The 18,378-nt window shown below is 46.7% G+C and overlaps 1 protein-coding gene across 5 annotated transcripts in view; it reads left to right on the forward strand.

The window, feature by feature from the left end:
- PAX2 (paired box 2) overlaps nt 1-17,802 on the forward strand; it is a 90,261-nt gene extending 72,459 nt beyond the window's left edge. For 2 of the 5 annotated variants that reach the window (XM_006831249.1, XM_006831251.1), the window contains 3 exons: nt 14,680-14,781; nt 16,914-17,000; nt 17,483-17,604. In XM_006831249.1, the coding sequence (XP_006831312.1) occupies nt 14,680-14,781; nt 16,914-17,000; nt 17,483-17,604 (311 nt within the window). Of the gene's footprint in view, nt 1-14,679; nt 14,782-16,913; nt 17,001-17,463 lie in introns of all 5 variants that reach the window. The other 3 variants (XM_006831250.1, XM_006831253.1, XM_006831252.1) reach the window with 2 other exon arrangements.
- Nucleotides 17,803-18,378: the final 576 nt, after the last annotated feature.

Consider the following 18,378-nt stretch of genomic DNA (forward strand, 5'->3'; position numbering starts at 1 on the left):
GGAAGTGGACTTTGGTGAGCTCTTCTAGAAGGTGGTTGGCTTGACTCGAAGCAGGGCTGGGTCATGGAAGATGTTTTTGGTATACTTGTAGAAATTCCACTCAAAGACTCTTTAAACAGTAATTTTCTTAGAGAATAGTAAGAGTTTTTGTGGAGGAAGAAAAGCAGAGGTCCTTTCAGGTAGGTGATTCTGGCCAGGTGTATACTAAAGGTGAGAGAGCAGTGTGGTCATCCCTGTACCCACAGCCTGGTTTGCATATATCAAGGTATTCAGGATCCCTCTTCATCCCCCAAGTCTCAAGCACCCAGCTCATCTTCCCCAGAATAGGCAGCTGATGCTGCAAACCTTAGTTGTGAGGACCTGGCCCAGGATGTGACTTACTCCAACTTGAAGAGCCAGACCTTATTGATATTCCTGCCACCTCCTGACACCAGAGGCTGATTTCAAACTTCACCAGCCACTTGATACAGCTGTTCCACAAGGTCAGAATTGAGAGAGAGAGGAGCCTGGACCATTGTGTGGAGGGGAGAGTGGCGCCCAGTGGGCCAGGACACAGCTAATCACATTGCAAGCTAGGGTGGCTGGCAGGCTGCGGCTGAGTCTGATAGCCTGCTCTCCCCACCTTCCTTTGTGGAACCAAGGAGAGAGACCGATTTTTCTGGGTGGAGTTGGTAAGTTCTGCCGAGATTTTAATTTCACTGCATCACAACTCAGCAAGCTGCCAAGTCAAGCTGGTTATTTAAATTTATCACCCACTTTCCCTTCCGCCGCTGGGCTGCTTGAGCTCGGCAGCGTCTCTTCTCTCCAGCCCACTGCTCTAGGCTGCTGGTCTGGAACAGAGCCGAGTCTCCTAAGTGATAAGGAAAAAGGGTCCAACTAGGAGAGAGTGTGGGTCAGGAATGCTCTGGCCCCAGGCTCCCTCAGGTTGACTGGTTGTTGCTGGTACCTTCTACTACTTTCTCACCCCTTCAAGGGCCTTTTGGAAGTCCAGGGGCTTCTGAATCAGGACCTTCTTACTGATTTCTCTAACTCCAAGTGTGTGCTGGTGCCTCCATCCCTTAATATCTCTCATCACTGGTAGAAAAGACAATTGCTCTTTATCATGACCTGCACACCTTCACCCCTCCCTTCCTGTGCTTGGCCGGGTCTGCAGCAGTAGAGGAATATGCAGGACGTTGCCAAAGATGTTGACAAGAGAGGAGAAGGTGAGAACTAGCTTCAGAATTCCCAAATCATTTGGAGAGGCTTCTTTCTGAGTATGGTGCAAGGCCACCCTAAAGGTAACAGCAAGTTCCCTACTCTGGAGCCCAAAGGAAGTAAGGTGTGCTGGAGGAAGTCAGTGATGGGGAAGTGGCTCTCCTGCTCACTCCAGAAGATGAGTGGTACAGCATTCCGCAGAGATGCTGCACCAAGTGGCCTTTCCTGGCCTCTAGTGGTATCACTGCCAAAAGTCCTAGGATCGCCTTGTACAAAGGTAGTTCATGCCACCTATTTTAGTCCCAGAGAGGTTATGAAGGAATGAAACTGATGTCCAGAAACAAGGCAGGCAAAGCTTACCAGTACACAGCAGGATAACAATCAGAAATGTATAACAATCAGAAATGTTACTACACAGACAAGCCTCACTCTCCAAGTGCCAGAAAGCAAGACCTTAAAGCCATGGCAGTATGTGAGCATCTTTGAGGGTATCATACCAAAAGGAGACCCTAGTAGGTGGACAGTTAGGTTTGTAACCTACCAGACAGGAGATACATCCTTGAACCCAAGGGAAAGAGGACGCTAGAATAAAGATAAGAGCAAAATGGAACTGTGTTATCTATGAATGGAGAACACACAAACTCATTCCAATGGCTCAGAGAAGCATTTGAGAAAAAATAGTGTCACCTTGAAAAATGGAGACCCCAAGCCTGAGCCACACTGTGGTTCACAGTCCAAATTTATACCATGAGTAGACTTCAGGAACTCCAAGTCAATAACTTACATAAAAATGTGTCCAGAATAACAACCCACTCAGAAGTCTTAGCAGGCAAGGTGTCATGAGAGAGTCATATAGAAAGTATACATATGACAACACCCCCCCAAAACTAGAATGAATAGAACAATCCAAACATAACTACATAGTAAACTATGTTTACTATTGTTTTAAAGGTCCCATGTCTCTTTTTCCCACCACTGCTCAGCAAATTGTCACATAATAGAGATCAAAAGTGCAAAGGATGAGTTTTAAACCTGTTCCTGAAGCCCATGCTTATTGTCTGGGAACCTAAGAGCCATGGAAAAGCTGAAACTCAGGCAGCCCTGAAATTAGACCTCAGGCTGCTAAATCTCACCAAGGGGGTCTTACCTTTTCTTGAGTCAATGCCTGAATATGGGAGAACTAGGGAACAGGACTGTATGCCCTGGTAGTGTAGTGGGTTATGTGTTGGACTATTAACTGCAGGCTCGCCGGCTGGCTCGAACTCACTAGTTTCTTCACGGGAGAAAGACGAGACTTCCTACTCCAGATTTATGATTTAAAACCCTGCACAGGATTCCTGTGAGTCGGAACTGACTCAATAGCACACAAAACAATAACAAGAGGAACAGGACTGTACTTTCCTCCCTGGTGGTTTTATTCAAGAGCTTGGAAGAAACTTCTCTTAATGCCTCAAGAATGCAGTTCTGAAAGACTCTTAACTACAATACAGAAGGAAATGAGGAAGACTCCAAGGTAGGGAGAAGGAAACAGAAAATGTTGGTCTCCTGGAAACTGGCATGTTTTAGCACAGGTGAGGGAATCCAATGAGCAAAGTCAAAGCTGAAAAGCAGGACTGGAAAGGCAGTGGGGGTTCTAGCTTCTGAGGAAGGGACTCAGGACTCTTCAAAGCTCAGACTCTGTGGGATGGTCTGAGAAGTAGCCTTTTAGCCAGTATTGGTGTGAACCCTGGGAAACCCAGGCTCTCCTCCTCCCCCTCAGAGAGTCCTGAGGACCTCCAGGAACTGCCTCTTTCCTGTAGTTAACAACCAAGGCAACTGCATTTCCCTCCATAAAACAAACAGTTTAGCCCATGGCCAGCCCTTCTGGGAAAAGGGAGGGCAATAAAGGCGAAGAAATGTTTCTGAAGGAGGCTGGGAGGATCCTCGCCTTGTCTGTCAGCTCAAAGCCCCTAATAAGTGAGAAGAATTTAGGGTGCAGACATCAGAATTCCCCTCCAACCTTGAAAGAGAAAGGCGAGGGCAACTTTGGACATGCAACAAGTCAGGGAATCCTTTCCAATGGAGCTTGAGACCCTTCATAAGGCGGCTAAGGCCCACCATCCCCAAGGCCTTCAGCCACAAGCTCTGATTTAATTATGGGCCATTTCCATAGCAATGAGACATTGACAGATAATGTAGGAGCCCTGGGTCTGCAACTTAGGGGAATCTCTCTCTTCCTCCTTATCCAGTCCACTTAGAGAAGCAAAAGGTATTGAAGAAACACTGACCCACTCAGGGGTTCAGAGTCAGACCAAATTTGAACACAAAGAAAACTGTAACACCCTAATTCCAGTGCCAACCTCTTGTCCATGTCTACATCCATCAACCATTCCAGTGGTCATGGGCTGCCCTCCCCAGGTGGGTGCCATGGGCAGACAATGGAGCTACAGAAGTGAGAAGAGTCATGCAAAGGATGAAGGGTTTCCAAGCATCTTAGTGAAGATGCAGTTCTGTGCTCTTCTAAGCTGATCTCAAGTTTGGCAGATTCCCCTGGGCTTGTGCCTTTCTTCCCTCTATTCAGGATACCCAAAGGCTGAGCATTGCCAAGTAGACTGTGCTTGTTCCTTCACAGCATGATCTCCCTAATTCATTTAGAGATCAGGAAGAGAGGCCATTCTGAATTTGAATGGAAATATTTTCAAGAAATCAGTGGTCTTTATTTCAAGTTCCTATCACAGCCAACTCAGGCTAACAAAAGGTAGAGGACTCTGGGAACTGCCTTCATGATTGTTGTTAAGTGCTGTTGAGTTGGTTCTGACACAGAGCAACACTGTATAGAGTTTCTGAGGAGCGGCTGGTGGGGTTGAACAGGCAACCTTGCAACTAGCAGTCCAGTGTTTATCCTACAATGCCACACCAGGATCCTGTGATTGGATAAGTTGAAGTCACTTCTCACTGGTGTCAGTGTTATTTAGAAATGCTTGTTGTTAAGTGCTGTGGAATCGGTTCAGAGCCATAGCAACCCTATGTAGGCTTTCCAAGGAGCAGCTGTTGGTTTTGAACTGCCGACCTTGTGGTCCAGCACATTATCCTGCAGTGCCACACCAGGACTCCCTAGAAATGCTTGGAATGGCCCAAAAGTGGGGGAGCTCTCCGGAAGGGGGAACCCCCAGCCCTAAGCTTGTTTTACTCCACTGCTTGACATTTTCTAAGAAAAGGTTGGCTAAGTAAAAGTCAACTCAGTTCATCCAACCTTTCCTGAATGACCCAATGAATTGGATGACCCAATGAATGGAGCAGATATTGGGACCAAGGCCTCAGAAATGCCTTGTTGGCCCCAGAGATAAGTAGGCAAGACCTAAATGTCTGCTTCCCGCAAGGTAACAAGAAACTACCTCCTCCCAACTCCAAGAGTGCTCAGAATCCTTCCTCCCCCAACTAGTAGCTGTAGCCTTAGGACAAACAAGCCAGTGCCTTTTTAACCCTGAGCTTTGGGAGGCAAGCCCTACCACTATTGTCACTTCTGAGAGGGCTTTGCATGCCTTCAGCCTGGAATCCTCCCCTCTCCTCCTTGTGGCAGCTGGGCTCACAGGCAGGGAGGGAGGAAATCCTGCGGCGGGCTGGAAGAGCAGCCTAATGCTCCAGCAGCTTAACTGGCCGTTTTCCTTAGGATTAGGGTTTCACTTACACAGAGTGCCTGAAAAACGTTGCGATTTCGGAAGGATTAGAGCTGACAATTCAGTGCTCTCAGAGAACAAAATAAAGCCGCAGAGGAACTGGGAGACCTGGAGTATCAGGAGACTGTGCAAACAGGCTTAACCTCTGCCCACCCAGCACGGGGGTCTCTCTTGCTCTGAGCCCATCAGCGAGCCTGGGCCCAGCCCCCTGAGCACCAGCACCTACCCACCTGAAATCTTCATTTGCGATTTGCTAATGCACCTGAGAAGGCAGCATGAGGATCTGAAAGAGAGGAGAGAGCTGGAAATGCTGTCCCACTCACCCCACCCTTCCACCACCACTCTCTGAGCCTCAATTTTCTCCTCTAGAAAATGAGGGAGTTGGATTAGAAGATTAGTCAAGTTGCCTTTTAGCTCTCTTGAAAATGTGATTCTCCCCAGCAACACCTATCCCAGCTTTACCAGAGTATAGTTGAGTAGAAGGAAGCTACCTCCTGTGAGACCCAGGGCTAGCAGACTACACTGCTAGGATGAGGATAGTATGCAGTGAGGGGCAGGGCTTAGGGCAGCATGACTGTTGTGTCCAGCTGGTTGGCTGACCAAGTGCAGATCTCAGGAAGTCGAAGTCGATGTAGGTCTGGGCAGCACCCCTGCCTAGGACACACCAGAGACTAAAGGTCCAGCTGTCAGTAGAAGTACCATCCAGCTAGGACATCGGCCAACTTGAGCTTCTGGCCTGCTTCAGATTAAGCCAAGATAGTGCCTGGGGCTGGGGCATAAACCTTTGGAAGGATTTGAAAACTTGGGATATAAAAAGCAAAATTAAATATGTAGATAATGCTTTCTCTCTCCTTTTAAAGCATCTTTTACAGGTTAGTAGTTTCTTAGTGTATCCGATGTAACATGGATTGGTCATAGAGTGATCATAGTTGGTATAGCAACTGTCAGTGTACACTATATTTAGGCAGTAATTACAAATTTAATAACTGAGTATTGTTGTATTATAAATGTTTGTCTCAATGGAGGCATGGACCTACCAACCTTGAAGATCTAATGTCTTCATTTTCGCCACCTTATGAGAAGTAGATGAAACTTGAGGATAGGGGCAGTAAAACAAGAGTTATGTTTTCTGGCCTTAGGGTCCTTCATAGTGTCAAGTAGATGGCAAAAGTGCTCATTTTTAGAGAAAGATGCTGAGGAAAAGCATCTCTAAACTCATTGAATATAACTTTTGCTATATAAATCTATGTCTTATAAGTCTCGCCTGAGCCATCACTATCAGCAGTTTCAGCTTTTTATTATTTCTTTGGTCTTCTGAATGCTAACATTGTCCTTAACTTGAGATAAGCCTTCCTATACCTTTCACACGTTATTTTGCTGTTGGTTCCTAGGATCTTGTTTATTTATATGAGTTGAGTGTTTGCAAACAAATCAGTGTCTTATGTAGAAGAATAGGGGTTCTTTTTGTCTTTTAGAAACCAGTTACCCTAGAATCCATTTCAATTCATAGTGACCTCATGTGTGTCAGACTAAAACTGTACTCCATAAGGTTTCCAAAGGCTGAGTTTGGGGAGGTAGATCACCACTCTTTTCTTCTGAGGTACCTCTGAGAGGTGTCAGACCTCCATCCTTTCTGTTAGCAGTCAATTGAACTAACCATTTGCTTCATCAAAAGACTCCTTTATATCAAACAGTGCTTATTAATCTTTTTGAGTCATGAAGATTTTTGAGAATCTAATGAAAGTCACATATCCTCTCCTGAGATGGCACTGTAAGATAAGCATTAGACTGCTAACCACAAGGCAGTTCAGACTACCAGCCATTCCTCGGAAACCCGATAGAGGGCTGCTATGAGTCTTGGCACTAGGAGTCTTGGTCGATAGGGCACTTAACACAATACCATCAACAAAGCCTCTCCCCAGAAGGATGCAGGATCAGTGAACCCCACATTTAAAACCCCTGCTGTAGAAAAATAGAAGAATCTGAAACATACAAGAAAAAAGAAGCAACAAAGTGTTCTATTATAGGAAGAATTGGTTTCTGCATGATCCCAGGTAATTTTCCTGGACCAAATACTTTTCTGGCTCTACAATATTTGAGAATATCTTTTTAGAATCAGTTGCCAAGTATGTTGCTTGTTCTGTAGTCCAGTTTCTGCCATTGAGCATAATACTTAGCCCCTGAGTTTTCGTTTCCTTATCTGTAAACAGAGATTAAAAATAGAGCCTATACCATAGGATTGCTCTGAGGATTAAATAAGATCATATAAAAGATTTAGAACAGTGGATGGCATACAATAGGCATTCAAGGAAGATTTCTTGTTGTTAACTGCCGAGTCGGTTCTGACTCATAGCGACCCTGTATAAGGTTTCTGAGGAGCTGCTGGTGAGTTTGAACCACCAACCTTGCAGTTCAAACCAACTTTGCAGTCCAACACATTAACCCACAGCACCACAACAGGACTCCAAGGAAGACTATCTAGTTCAAGAAGTGTGTGCAAGATGAAACATTAGAGTACCCTTAAATCTTAGACCTGGCCAAGTAGTATAAATTATCTGATGACTAAAAGTTTCCAATATCTTAATGAAGTCTTTCACTTGACTTTTTTTCTGTGCTTGGAGGAGAAGCTGCACTTAGATTCTCCAAAACAGTTGATTTGATCTGGCCCATTTGGTAAGGAATGTCTGACAAAGTGTACTGTCTGATTCAGATATAGTGATTGCTGTAGAAATTGGCTTTGGAATCTTTAGGGACTTCTGCAGTTGAACTGAGAAGACAACCTCATCAAGTACAGTGCTTCTAACACTTCTGTTTCTTCAAGAGCCTCTTTGTTTTTTAGAAAACTCTCTAAGGAGATTAATACTCCACCCCATGGAGTTTTACTACAGCGTTTCCGTGTCACTATTTTATTCTTTGTGAGCTGTTTCTTTTGCCACTTCTTAATGATAGCAGTAACTATATGAGGTCTGGTTTGCCGGATCACTTCTTCTCCTCTTTGGCTGTTTTGGGAGAGTGTCTGGTTTTATGTTATCGTTAAGAGACAGTGCAGTAGAGACCTGGCTTCAAATTTGGACTCTGTCACTTATTAGCTGGTCCTGTAGGTTAAGCACTAGACTGCTAACCACAGGTCAGTGGTTCAAATTAGCTGCTCTGCAGAAACCCTATGCAAGGTCACACTATAAATCGGACCCATCTGAAGACACTTATCAGCAATAGTGAAGTCACTATGCCTCTCTGTGTCTCTGGTTACTTACCTTTACAAGAAATGAAACCTATCATCTCACAGGCTTTGCCATCTTTTAAATGTTGTAGTCTTGTTATTGTTAAGTGCTTTCAAGTCAGTTTTGACTCATAGAGAGCCTGTTTAGGGTTTCTGAGGAGCAGCTGGTGGGTTTGAACTTCTGACCTTGTGGGTCAAACTGACCTTGTGGTCCAGAGCATTATCCTGCAGCACCACAGGAAAGCTAAATGGTCAAGGCATTAGGATGAGTTTCAAGTCCACCCAGAGATGCCTTGAAAGAAAGACCTGGGGATCTACTTCTGAAACATCAGCCTTTGAAACACTATAGAGCACAGTTCTACTCTGATCCACATGGGTCACCATGTGTCAGAATTGACTAAACAGAAGCTGCTTTAACCTTAGGAGGTAAGTAGCCAACCTGAAACGGCCATCCTCTTAGAGAATACATTGGCTTTCTTAGTCATCTGTGATTCCTGATGCTGTTTTGAGTTTACTAGTGTTGTCAGTGAGCAAAGCAAATATCTTACTGCTTTCTGACTTCTGATGGGTAGCACATATTTTATAATTGGTGTATTCTATTTCCATGCCTTTGCCAGCTTGTTAAGAGAAGGCGGCTGTGCTTTCTTACAGTTTTAGATTCTGACTCCACTCCCACTTCTTCATCCATCTGTAGTACTGCAAGACTCACTGCTCCGGCGATTTTCCCTTGCACAGATCCCATTACCCATTCATATTCTGTCTCTAAAAGAGGCTTCCTCAAAGAATGCTGCTGGGCAAATGGTATGGCGGTCTTAGTAATTTGAAAACTTCCTGCAGTATGTGTTTTCCATTATTGACAATGGTGTTCCAGAAGAATATATAGCTCTGGCAAGAGTTTGGTCAATTTTTTCTTGTACTTCAGGTACCACCTGTGTACTAATGAAGCCATTGAGAGTGCTTTGTATGCAGTGGCCTGCACCTCTGTTGGTTCAGGGGTCTTTGTGGTGATTCTGTTGAGGAACCTGCAGCTACAGGAGCACAGCTGTGTGGAACACATTAGGGAGCTTGCAGGTTCTCACCTCATCATGGACCTCTTCTCTTACATTTAAAAAATGTCTATATGACACATCTATGCAAATTCTGCTTTTTAAAGTAGAACTTGGAAATGTGCCCTTAAATCAACAGTACTGTGAGTGACTTGAAACATGTAGAAGTTTCTAAATGCTGGAAGGTGGCCTGTTTTGCAAGAGAGAAAGCAGTGGAAATAAACTTTGTGATAAAAGTGCCTTGAAATTAGCTAGAAACACTTTTCCAATCATCCAGTCTTTCTTCCTCTCTTCTGAAGTTAAATTGAAGATGTTGTCACAAAACCTTAAAGTACAAGGAATTCATGTGTGACAGAGTGTGGAGACCATGGAGGTAAATATGAGTATTCAGATGCATTTAAATTTGTGTTGATAAAGAAATAACATATATCTTTTTCTGGCTGCTTTGTAGATATTAAGATCATAGAGCCAGGAGAAATTTGTTTTCTGTATCTTTCTAACTTCAAAACCTCTACATCTTCTCTAACTGTCTTCCGTCCTGGGCCCTTTTTGACCAGTAAGTGCCTTATTATAAATCTGTCTAGGAATTGATAGGTTTTGCTGTCATTGTCTGGTTCAGGTCCAGTCACTGAGAGATGGTCAGGAGGAGTGTACCTTTCATTTTATTATAATTATTCTATATATTTTAGTTTGTTGTTACTGTTGTTGAGAATATACACAGCAGCACATAGACCAATTCAAACTTTTCTACATTTGCTATCTAGTCACACTGATAACATTCTTTGAATTATACAACCATTCTCTCCCTCCTTTTCTGAACTGTGCCTTTTTCATTAACATACATTCACTGCCCCTTAAGGTTCCTATCTAATCTTTCAAGGTGTTATTGCCAATTTGATTCCAGTTAGATAGTTCTTAAAAGAGCATAATTCTCAAGACAGACCTTTTTCACTGGTTACATTAAACTATTATTTGGTTTTAAGAAGACATCAGCAGACATTTTGGTTTAAATTTTAAAGATCATCTCAGGGCAATAGTTTCAGGAGTTCCTCCAGCACCAATGGCTTCAGGAAGTCTGGATTCCATAAAAATTAGAAATTCTGTTCAGCATTTTCCCCTTTTTGATCAGGGTTCTTCAATAGAATCTTTGATCAAAATGTTCAGTAATGGTACCTGGACACCATCCAGCTCTTCATGGCAAAGGGGAAGGTTGTTCAAGGAGGCAGTTAGGCACACATTACATATCCTATTCTTGCCTCTCCTTCTTCCTCTGATGCTCCAAAGTGTGTACTCTTTTTTGAAGACAACAAAGAAAAACAAGTTGCCATGGAGCCTCTGTCAACACACAGAAACCCCATGTATGTCAGAGTGAACTGTGCTCCACAGGGTTTGCATTGGTTGATTTTTCTGAAGTAGATAACCAGGATATTTTTTGCGGTGACTCTGAATGGACTTAAAGCTCTAACCTTTCAGTTAGCAGCTGAGCACATTTAGCATGTGCACCACCTAGGAACTCCTTTTACTGAGGATAACCTCAACCAAACGAAACCCACTCCCCTCAAGTCACTTCTAACTCAAAGCAACCCTGTATAGGGTTTCCAAGATTGTAAATAATTGTAGGAGCAGAAAGCTTTTATTTTTTTCTCATGGAATGGCTAGTGGATTTGAATTCTTGTGGTTAGCAGTCCAGTGCTTATCCTAAATTGCCATCAGGGCTACTTCCATGGACAGTAAGAGTCAACAAAAGGAAACTTTACAACCAAGCAAATGCAGTCTTCCTTCCTTCTCTCTTTCTGTGAGTTGAAGTGTTCTCTTATTTGGCAGTTCTACTATGTTGTTTTGACTTCAGTGTTGGTTTGAACCACAATATTGGCAGTTCAGACTCACCAGCCGCTCCTCAGAAACCCTATACAGGGTCACTATGAGTCAGAACAGGCTTGACAGCACTTAACAGTAACAACAACTCTGTTGTTTGTTCTAGGGTTCCAGGAAATGTAAGATATTAGATTTGTATAGTAGAAAATCATTCTATTGCATAATAAAACAGTCACAATATATGAGCCCCTCACTAGAAATCTTTCATCATTTTATGAAATATTGTAATCCATTGTTGAAACTGCTTCTAGAGAAAGAGCAGATTCAAACATTTCCATTTTGTCTCAGCCTCTGTCTCTTTAAAGGAGACCAATACATATGAAACAATTAGAAAACTATTATGTGCCAACCCATATGGAATTGGCTATAAATGCAATAGAGTGACAGAGAATTAATCAGCAAGTGTTTATTGAGCATCTACCATGCTCTTAATTATGCAGGATAAAGCAGAAGCTGGGACTCTTCCCTCAATCTGCGTGAGGACACAAGCCATAATATGAAACAACAAGAATGATCCATTATGAAATACAATGACAGAGTAAACCGTGGGGCACAGATGTTGTAGAAGTTCAGAAAACAAAAACTTCCCTGATGGGTAGACTGATAGAGGTTTAAGGGTTTGAGCTAGAAGGAGAAGGAAACTTTGAGTAAGGGAAGAAGAAAACTACCTGGTATGCCAAAGCACAGTATACAAGCCAGTGAAAACAGTCATACTAACCAGGATGGTTAAGAGCCAAAGTTGACCTGGGAAGTTTTGGAAGATTGATACATTCAAATTTCAGGTTACAGGGAATCAATGATAGTTTTTACAAGGGAAGTGGTGAAATGAAAGCATGAGGACTAGCCAAGGAGCCACATTTGAAATAATCTGGAAGAGGAAGAATCTGGAGGCTGGAAACACAAGTAAGAAAGCGATTGTGAGAAACCAGTGGCAGATGCTTAGGAGCTGAAGGTGGTGGAGGAAGTGGAGATGGGGCAAATGTAACAGACAACACTAAAGAGAATTGGCAACAGTTGGTGACTGACTTCACATATTCACCGCCATTGTGTCAATTCCAACTCATAGGGACCAATTAGGACAGAGTAGAACAGCCCTATAGGGTTTCCAAGGCTGTAAAGCTTTATGGAAACTGACTGCTACATCTTTCTCACATGGAGTGACTGGTGGGTTTGAACCACTGACCTCTGGTTAGCAGCCAACAACTTCAACCACTGTGCCACCAAGTGCCTGACTTTGCATAGAGATGGGGAGAAAGGTGATGTCAGGAAGAAGTCTAAAGCTTCTGGTCTGAGGATCTTCAAGAGGGTTGGAAGAATTGAGATTTGGGGTGAGGATAAAATGAATCTTCTTTTATGCCTATTAAATTTGAGATGACAGTAGAACAGCTAATGAATATATTCAGAAGGCAGATAGATGGAAAGGCAAAAACCTGACCTATGTGTCGGTATATTCAGGAAAAGATGAATCACTTAAATGTAGTACAATAGGGGCAAAGATCCACACTGAGACCAAAAGAATGAGATGGTACCCAGCTACCACTGCCAACTACTGTAAAAGGGATCACAATAGACAATCCTGGATAAAGTGGGAGAAAAGTGAGGAGCAAAATTTATAATAGTAAAAGACTGATAGAGACTGGTGGAACGCCAAGATCCTTAGTCACCTTTCAAGTCTAGAACTGAACTCATCCCTGTGGTTCAACTTCCTGTCAAACAACAGACAGTCGTACAAGGTAAACAATAGCACCAGGGAGGTGTGCAACCTTTAGAACAATCAAGCATGCAAGATTGAAAGGGTATTTGCTCAGAAATAAATTTCAGAAGGCAAGAAAAGATAGGGAAGAAAAAAGAAAGGAAACAGTAAACACAGGGAAGCAATGGAAAGAGAGCAGTTATACTGTGAGGATTGCAATCAATGCAATGAAACAATATGAGTATGAATTGTCGAATGGGAAACCAATTTGTTCTGTAAATTCTCACCCATATCATAACAAAAAAAAATTTCTTAAAAAAGTTAAACAAGGAAACATACATTTCAGAAGAGTAGGCGGTAAGGTCATCTTCTAGGGGAGAGTGGCAAGGAGAAAGATACTTTGGAATAGCTGTCAAGAAGATGAAGACTAGGGCTCCATTGATGGCCAGAAAATGAACTAGGCTAGATATGGTGCAAACAGTTAAACGCTTGGCTGCTAACCAAAAGGCTGGTGGTTCAAACCCACCCAGTGGCTCTGAGAGAGGAAGATCAGGTGATTTGCTTCCATAGCAACAAAGATTGTTGTTGCTGTTGTTGTTAAGTGCCATCAAGTCTGTTCCGACTTATAGCGACCCTGTATAGAGTTACAAGGACCAGCTGGTGAGTTTGAACTGCCGACTTTGTGGTTCACAGTCCATAAAGATTACATCCAAGAAAAACCCTAGGGGGGCAATTCTATTCTATTCTCTGTGAGTCAAAATCAACTCGCTGGTACCTAACAACATGACTTCCTGCAGCCATGCCTTGCCATTCCAGGGGCTGAAATGTGGAAGGGATTGGACAGAAGCACTAGAGTGGTTGAGTAGCACTAGCCAAAGAGAGGAAGATAAAGAATACCTGGAGAGGATAGATGGGACGCAGAAAAGCCAGGAGTGGACAAAAAAGTAGTTTCTAGGGTATAGACACATGGAAGAGGAAAGAAAGCAAATTATTTAGAGGTCAGAGCATGTTAAATTGCAAAGGGAGGTGGCCACTGATCCTTATAGCGCAGGCAAGGAAGGGAGGCCAGTCAGGTGCAGCTGTGTTCCAGGGGATGTCTATGGACCATGATTGTCCTCGGTCAGTATCCCTGACATTAACTCACTTTCCCTTCACTCCAGGAAAGCCCTGCCTTCCACCCTGTGGGATCTTGCTAATAGAGACCTCCAGGGACAGAACTCAAGCAACTGGTGGGGCAGCAGATTTTACTTAATGGAACTTGATATCGGATCCACTTGCACTGTTAACTCAAAGCCCCTTATATGCTTCAGGGATGGTTTTCTGGCATTTAAATGTCATAAACACTAACAGCAAAATCGCTCTGGCTGGCCCCTACTCTCCACCCCTTCTAGGCCCAGCACCTGCAGTTTTTCCCATCAGCCCCTACATAGGTAGTGGTGGGGTGTCTTCCAAGTCTGAATGAAAGATGGAGTATTAGAGAAGGGAGCGTATGTAAGATGATTGAGATCCATTTGGCTACTAGAGAGAGTGAAACCAGGTCATCTCCCATCACCATCTAGATTTGAGATGCAAAGAGACAGAAGCAAGGTAGACACATAGACATATAAATGCATTGTTGTTGTTGTTAAGTGCCGTCAAGTCGATTCCGACCCATAGCGACCCTGTATAGGGTTTCCAAGGAGCAGCTCGTTAGCTTGAACCACTGACCTTGCAGTTCAAACAACCTTGCAGTCTGCTGCATTAACCCACAGCGCCACACCAGGACTCCTATAAATGCATAGACACACACAAAAAGCTACACAGAAGTGCCTGCACACAGCTGAATACAGGCATGGGCATTTAAGGAAGAAACTTAGATGCACATACACCTGGACCTGCTCACTGGGACATAGAACTGCCCCCATGCCCCCCATGTGTCTGCGCACAGCAGTTGCCTTTCCAGGCAGGCCCCTTTCTTCCAGGTCTTACCCCCTCCCCTTTGTGTTTTTCCAGGTCGTGACATGGCGAGCACCACTCTGCCTGGTTACCCCCCTCACGTGCCCCCCACTGGCCAGGGAAGCTACCCTACCTCCACCCTGGCAGGAATGGTGCCTGGTAGGTGACAATGCTGCTGCTGCCTAATCTAGATGGGGGAAATGAAATCTTGAAACCAGCTGCTGAGTGATCTGTAGTCTGAGGTTGGGGGGAGAACCAACATCCCCTCTCCACAAACCATTTCTACTCTCTCTTTTCCTCAGTTGGTCCCTCACCCTCCCTCATGAGCAACCCAGGAAGGGAAGCTTGCAGACATGGCCTCTCCGCAGTGCCCACCCACCTAAGTCTATGCCTGGGGAGGCCTCAACCTCAGCTCCACCCCTTAGTGTCCAGCTCACCCCCAACAGCTGACACTGCTTGGAAGAATCTGCTCTGGTTTCCATGGAAACTTGAAGCCAACAACTATCCTCCAGAGCCTGCCAGTCACTCAGTCAAAGCTAGCCTAGTCTTCACCAACCCACAGGGAAAGACCAGTTTTGAGAACTGACCCCATCCCAGAGAGGAGGAAATAGTCCTTAAGGAAAGAGAACAGAGGACAAGCTATGGCAGGAACCAGAGACACTTGAGTTTCAGGGAGAAAAGTTGAGCACTCTACATCTCCTCAGAGAAACCCAGGCCCTCCTTGCTCCTCCAGGACACTATCCCTTGTTGGAGAGAACTTGAGTTTGAGCTGTGTGGCTCCCAGGCAGAGGCTGTATTTAAGATTTGGTGACTGCAGCTGGAGGTTGTGCTACCTCCGGACCCCTTGCCCCAGATTGGAGCAGAGCTTGAATCTAAAAAGAGGTGAAGCATCTATACTTAGAAACATAAAACAAAACAAAACAAAAAACCAACACTCTTGCCTTAAAGAGGTAAGCCATACCCCTGTTCACCCTCTTTTTGCCCTTTCCCTGAAGTTCAACTCTCAAGGGAGGGGTAGTAAAAGAGGGTGATTGGCATCATCCCAGGCCAATCCATCCATCCAGCAGAACTTAAGGTGCTGTGTGGCAAAGAGGGAGATGACTGCAGGCTATGTATTTATATGTAGGATAGGGGCTGAAAGGAGTTACAGGCACTGAGAAAGGAGGGCAGAGAAAGGTGGGCAATCCTACCCAGGTCTGCTGGAGGGGGGAATAGTAAGGGGGAGGAACAGGAGAGTCTTCAGGTGAGTGATGTGAGAGGTGGAGGCTGGAAAAGGTCTTGGCAAATGGGGATGAGGGGAACCTGGGGGAAGAGGGGGTGGGGAGTCTGCAGGGAGGTGGGGATGAGGGGAGCAGCACAGAGCTCATGGTGGCAAGGGGGGAGTCGTTAAACAGAATCTAGTGCTGATGAGGAAATTACACTTGTTTCATTAGCGATGGGGAAGGAGATAGCTCAGTTCCTCTTGGTCACAGTTGAGCTCAGAAGCTCATTATCCTGCTGCACGCATGCTTTCCCTCCTCGTCAATAAACCGGCTTTCCAGTGGCTGCGTCCCCCACCCCCACCCGGCTCCCTCTCTGAGAGGGGCCCCTTCTCCTCTACTTAACCCGCGGTTAGGGATCACTGTAAACAGTCTGGGGTCATCACACAGGAGAAAGGGCGAGGGGAAAACCCGGAGGCCTGGCCTTTCTCTCGCGAAGAAAGGCGGCTTCCGACGGCTCCTAGCCCACGGGACCCTTAGCTCGTCGCTTGCCTGGCGGGCAGTCCACCTGCTTCCCGAAGCCTCCTTCCCCTGCTGCGTGGCCCACGGATCGGACCTCTCGAGGGACGTGTGTGTGTGTGTGTGTGTGTGTGTGTGTGTGTATGTGGTTTCCCAGCAGAGCTCCCACCCCTTGTATTGCACAGTATTGAGATGCCATTTTTAGGATTTTCTGGGACAAAGTGTCCAGGGGGGCTCTTTGGCGCCAGCCTACCCCATTTTCATCTGGTTGGGCAGAATCTCCACCAAACAGGTCTTTGCTTCCAACGCAGGGAAGTGGGTGCGCCCCCACTAGGAGAAACCCTTCTTGGTTGTTCTGAGCTCCTCGGCCAGAGGAGCCTAGGGCGGCTTTGCAGGTACCTCCACCCCGGGGTGCCAGGCGCGTCGGTGATTTTGGCCTACTCCGGGGGCCTCCCTACGCTGACTCAAAGGATTGCAGACCTCCAGCTTTGCGCTGCGGGCGGCACCGTGCCTCCCGCCAGGCTCGCCGGGGGCCGTCCGGGCCTGTGAGGCTGATTCCTCTCCTCCCCGCAGGGAGCGAGTTCTCTGGCAACCCGTACAGCCACCCCCAGTACACGGCCTACAACGAGGCATGGAGATTCAGCAACCCCGCCTTACTAAGTGAGTACGCCACCTGGCTGGCAGGCGGCTCAGTGCGCCCAACCGCTCGCCGGCCAGCGGAGCTGCGCCCGGCGCGGACTTGGTTCCGGCAACCGGACCTCTGCGCCGCGCTGGTCCGAGGCTGGCGCGCTCGTTAGTGCAGCGCAGAGGCCCCGGGACCCTACGAGAATACCTGCGCCTCCCGCCCCATTCTCTCCCTCCCTGGTAGCTAGAAAGTTCTCTGCAGCCCTCGGGTTCCCTGAAGTGTCCACAGCAGGGCGGCGGCGGTCACCGCACCGGTCCCTCTCCCGCCCAGTGAGCTCATCGCTCCTCGGGACAATTGGCCTTGCCACCCAGCCGAGGTCTCCCCGCCCGGATCCCACAGACCCCAGCCCGAGGAGGTCTTTTCGTTACTTTTCTTTCCTTTTTTGTTCTCCTGTTTGTCCTCTCACCCAGCCCATTCTTCTCCTGTGTTAACTTCCAGGTTCCCCTTATTATTATAGTGCCGCCCCCCGGGGCTCCGCCCCTGCCGCTGCTGCCGCTGCCTATGACCGCCACTAGTTACCGCGGGGACCACATCAAGCTTCAGGCCGACAGCTTCGGCCTTCACATCGTCCCCGTCTGACCGCCCACCCCGGAGGGAGGGAGGACCGGCGCGACACTAGGCCTCCCGGCCACCGCCCCAGCCCCACCCTATCCCAGGATCCCGCAGCCCTACACAACACTTCATCAAAGGCCGGACTGGACGGGCGGTGTAGCGGGCGGGACCCTCAGGCCGGGCCTGCAGCCCCTCCCCGCCGGCCTGGACGCGCGGCTGCGAGGGCACCAGCCAGCGCCCAGCCTGGTCCATCCGCTGGGGACAGGCCCGCGTCCACGCGCGCGCACACGTCTCTGTGACACACAATCAGCGCAGACTGCAGCGCGGTCCAACCCCTGTGCAGGCCGCCTCGGGAGCTCGGGCGCCAGGAATCTTCGCCGGACCGACTGGGCAAAGGAAATGAACAAAACGATTTTCTGCGGAAAGAGGAAGAGCCACCAGGCGAAACCCCGAGGAAAAGTCCGTTTCCCCTGGGCTAGTCGGACTGCCCTGGTTTTTTTTTTTTTTTGCCGGGGAAGGTGGAATGAGGACTTGGGGCGGGGTTCGGAGACGTCCTATCTGATCTTTCTAAGGTTGGGACTCAAGGCACGTAGGTCCCAGCAGCCTGCCCAGATCTAGCCAGATGCTGGAGTACCTCGTTCGGTCCCAGGCACCTCTGACGACGGGACTTGACTCTCTGCCCCGTCTTGCCCCGACTTGGAGTCCATCGGCTGGCCTCCCATGGCCCCTTCCTGCCCGTCCTTTTCCTTTGCCACGACGCCCTGCATCTCTCCTCCCACATCGTCGCTCATCGGAGGCTCT

The sequence above is a fragment of the Chrysochloris asiatica genome, unplaced genomic scaffold (genome assembly GCF_000296735.1).
Source record: "Chrysochloris asiatica unplaced genomic scaffold, ChrAsi1.0 scaffold00003, whole genome shotgun sequence".
Classification (NCBI taxonomy): domain Eukaryota; kingdom Metazoa; phylum Chordata; class Mammalia; order Afrosoricida; family Chrysochloridae; genus Chrysochloris; species Chrysochloris asiatica.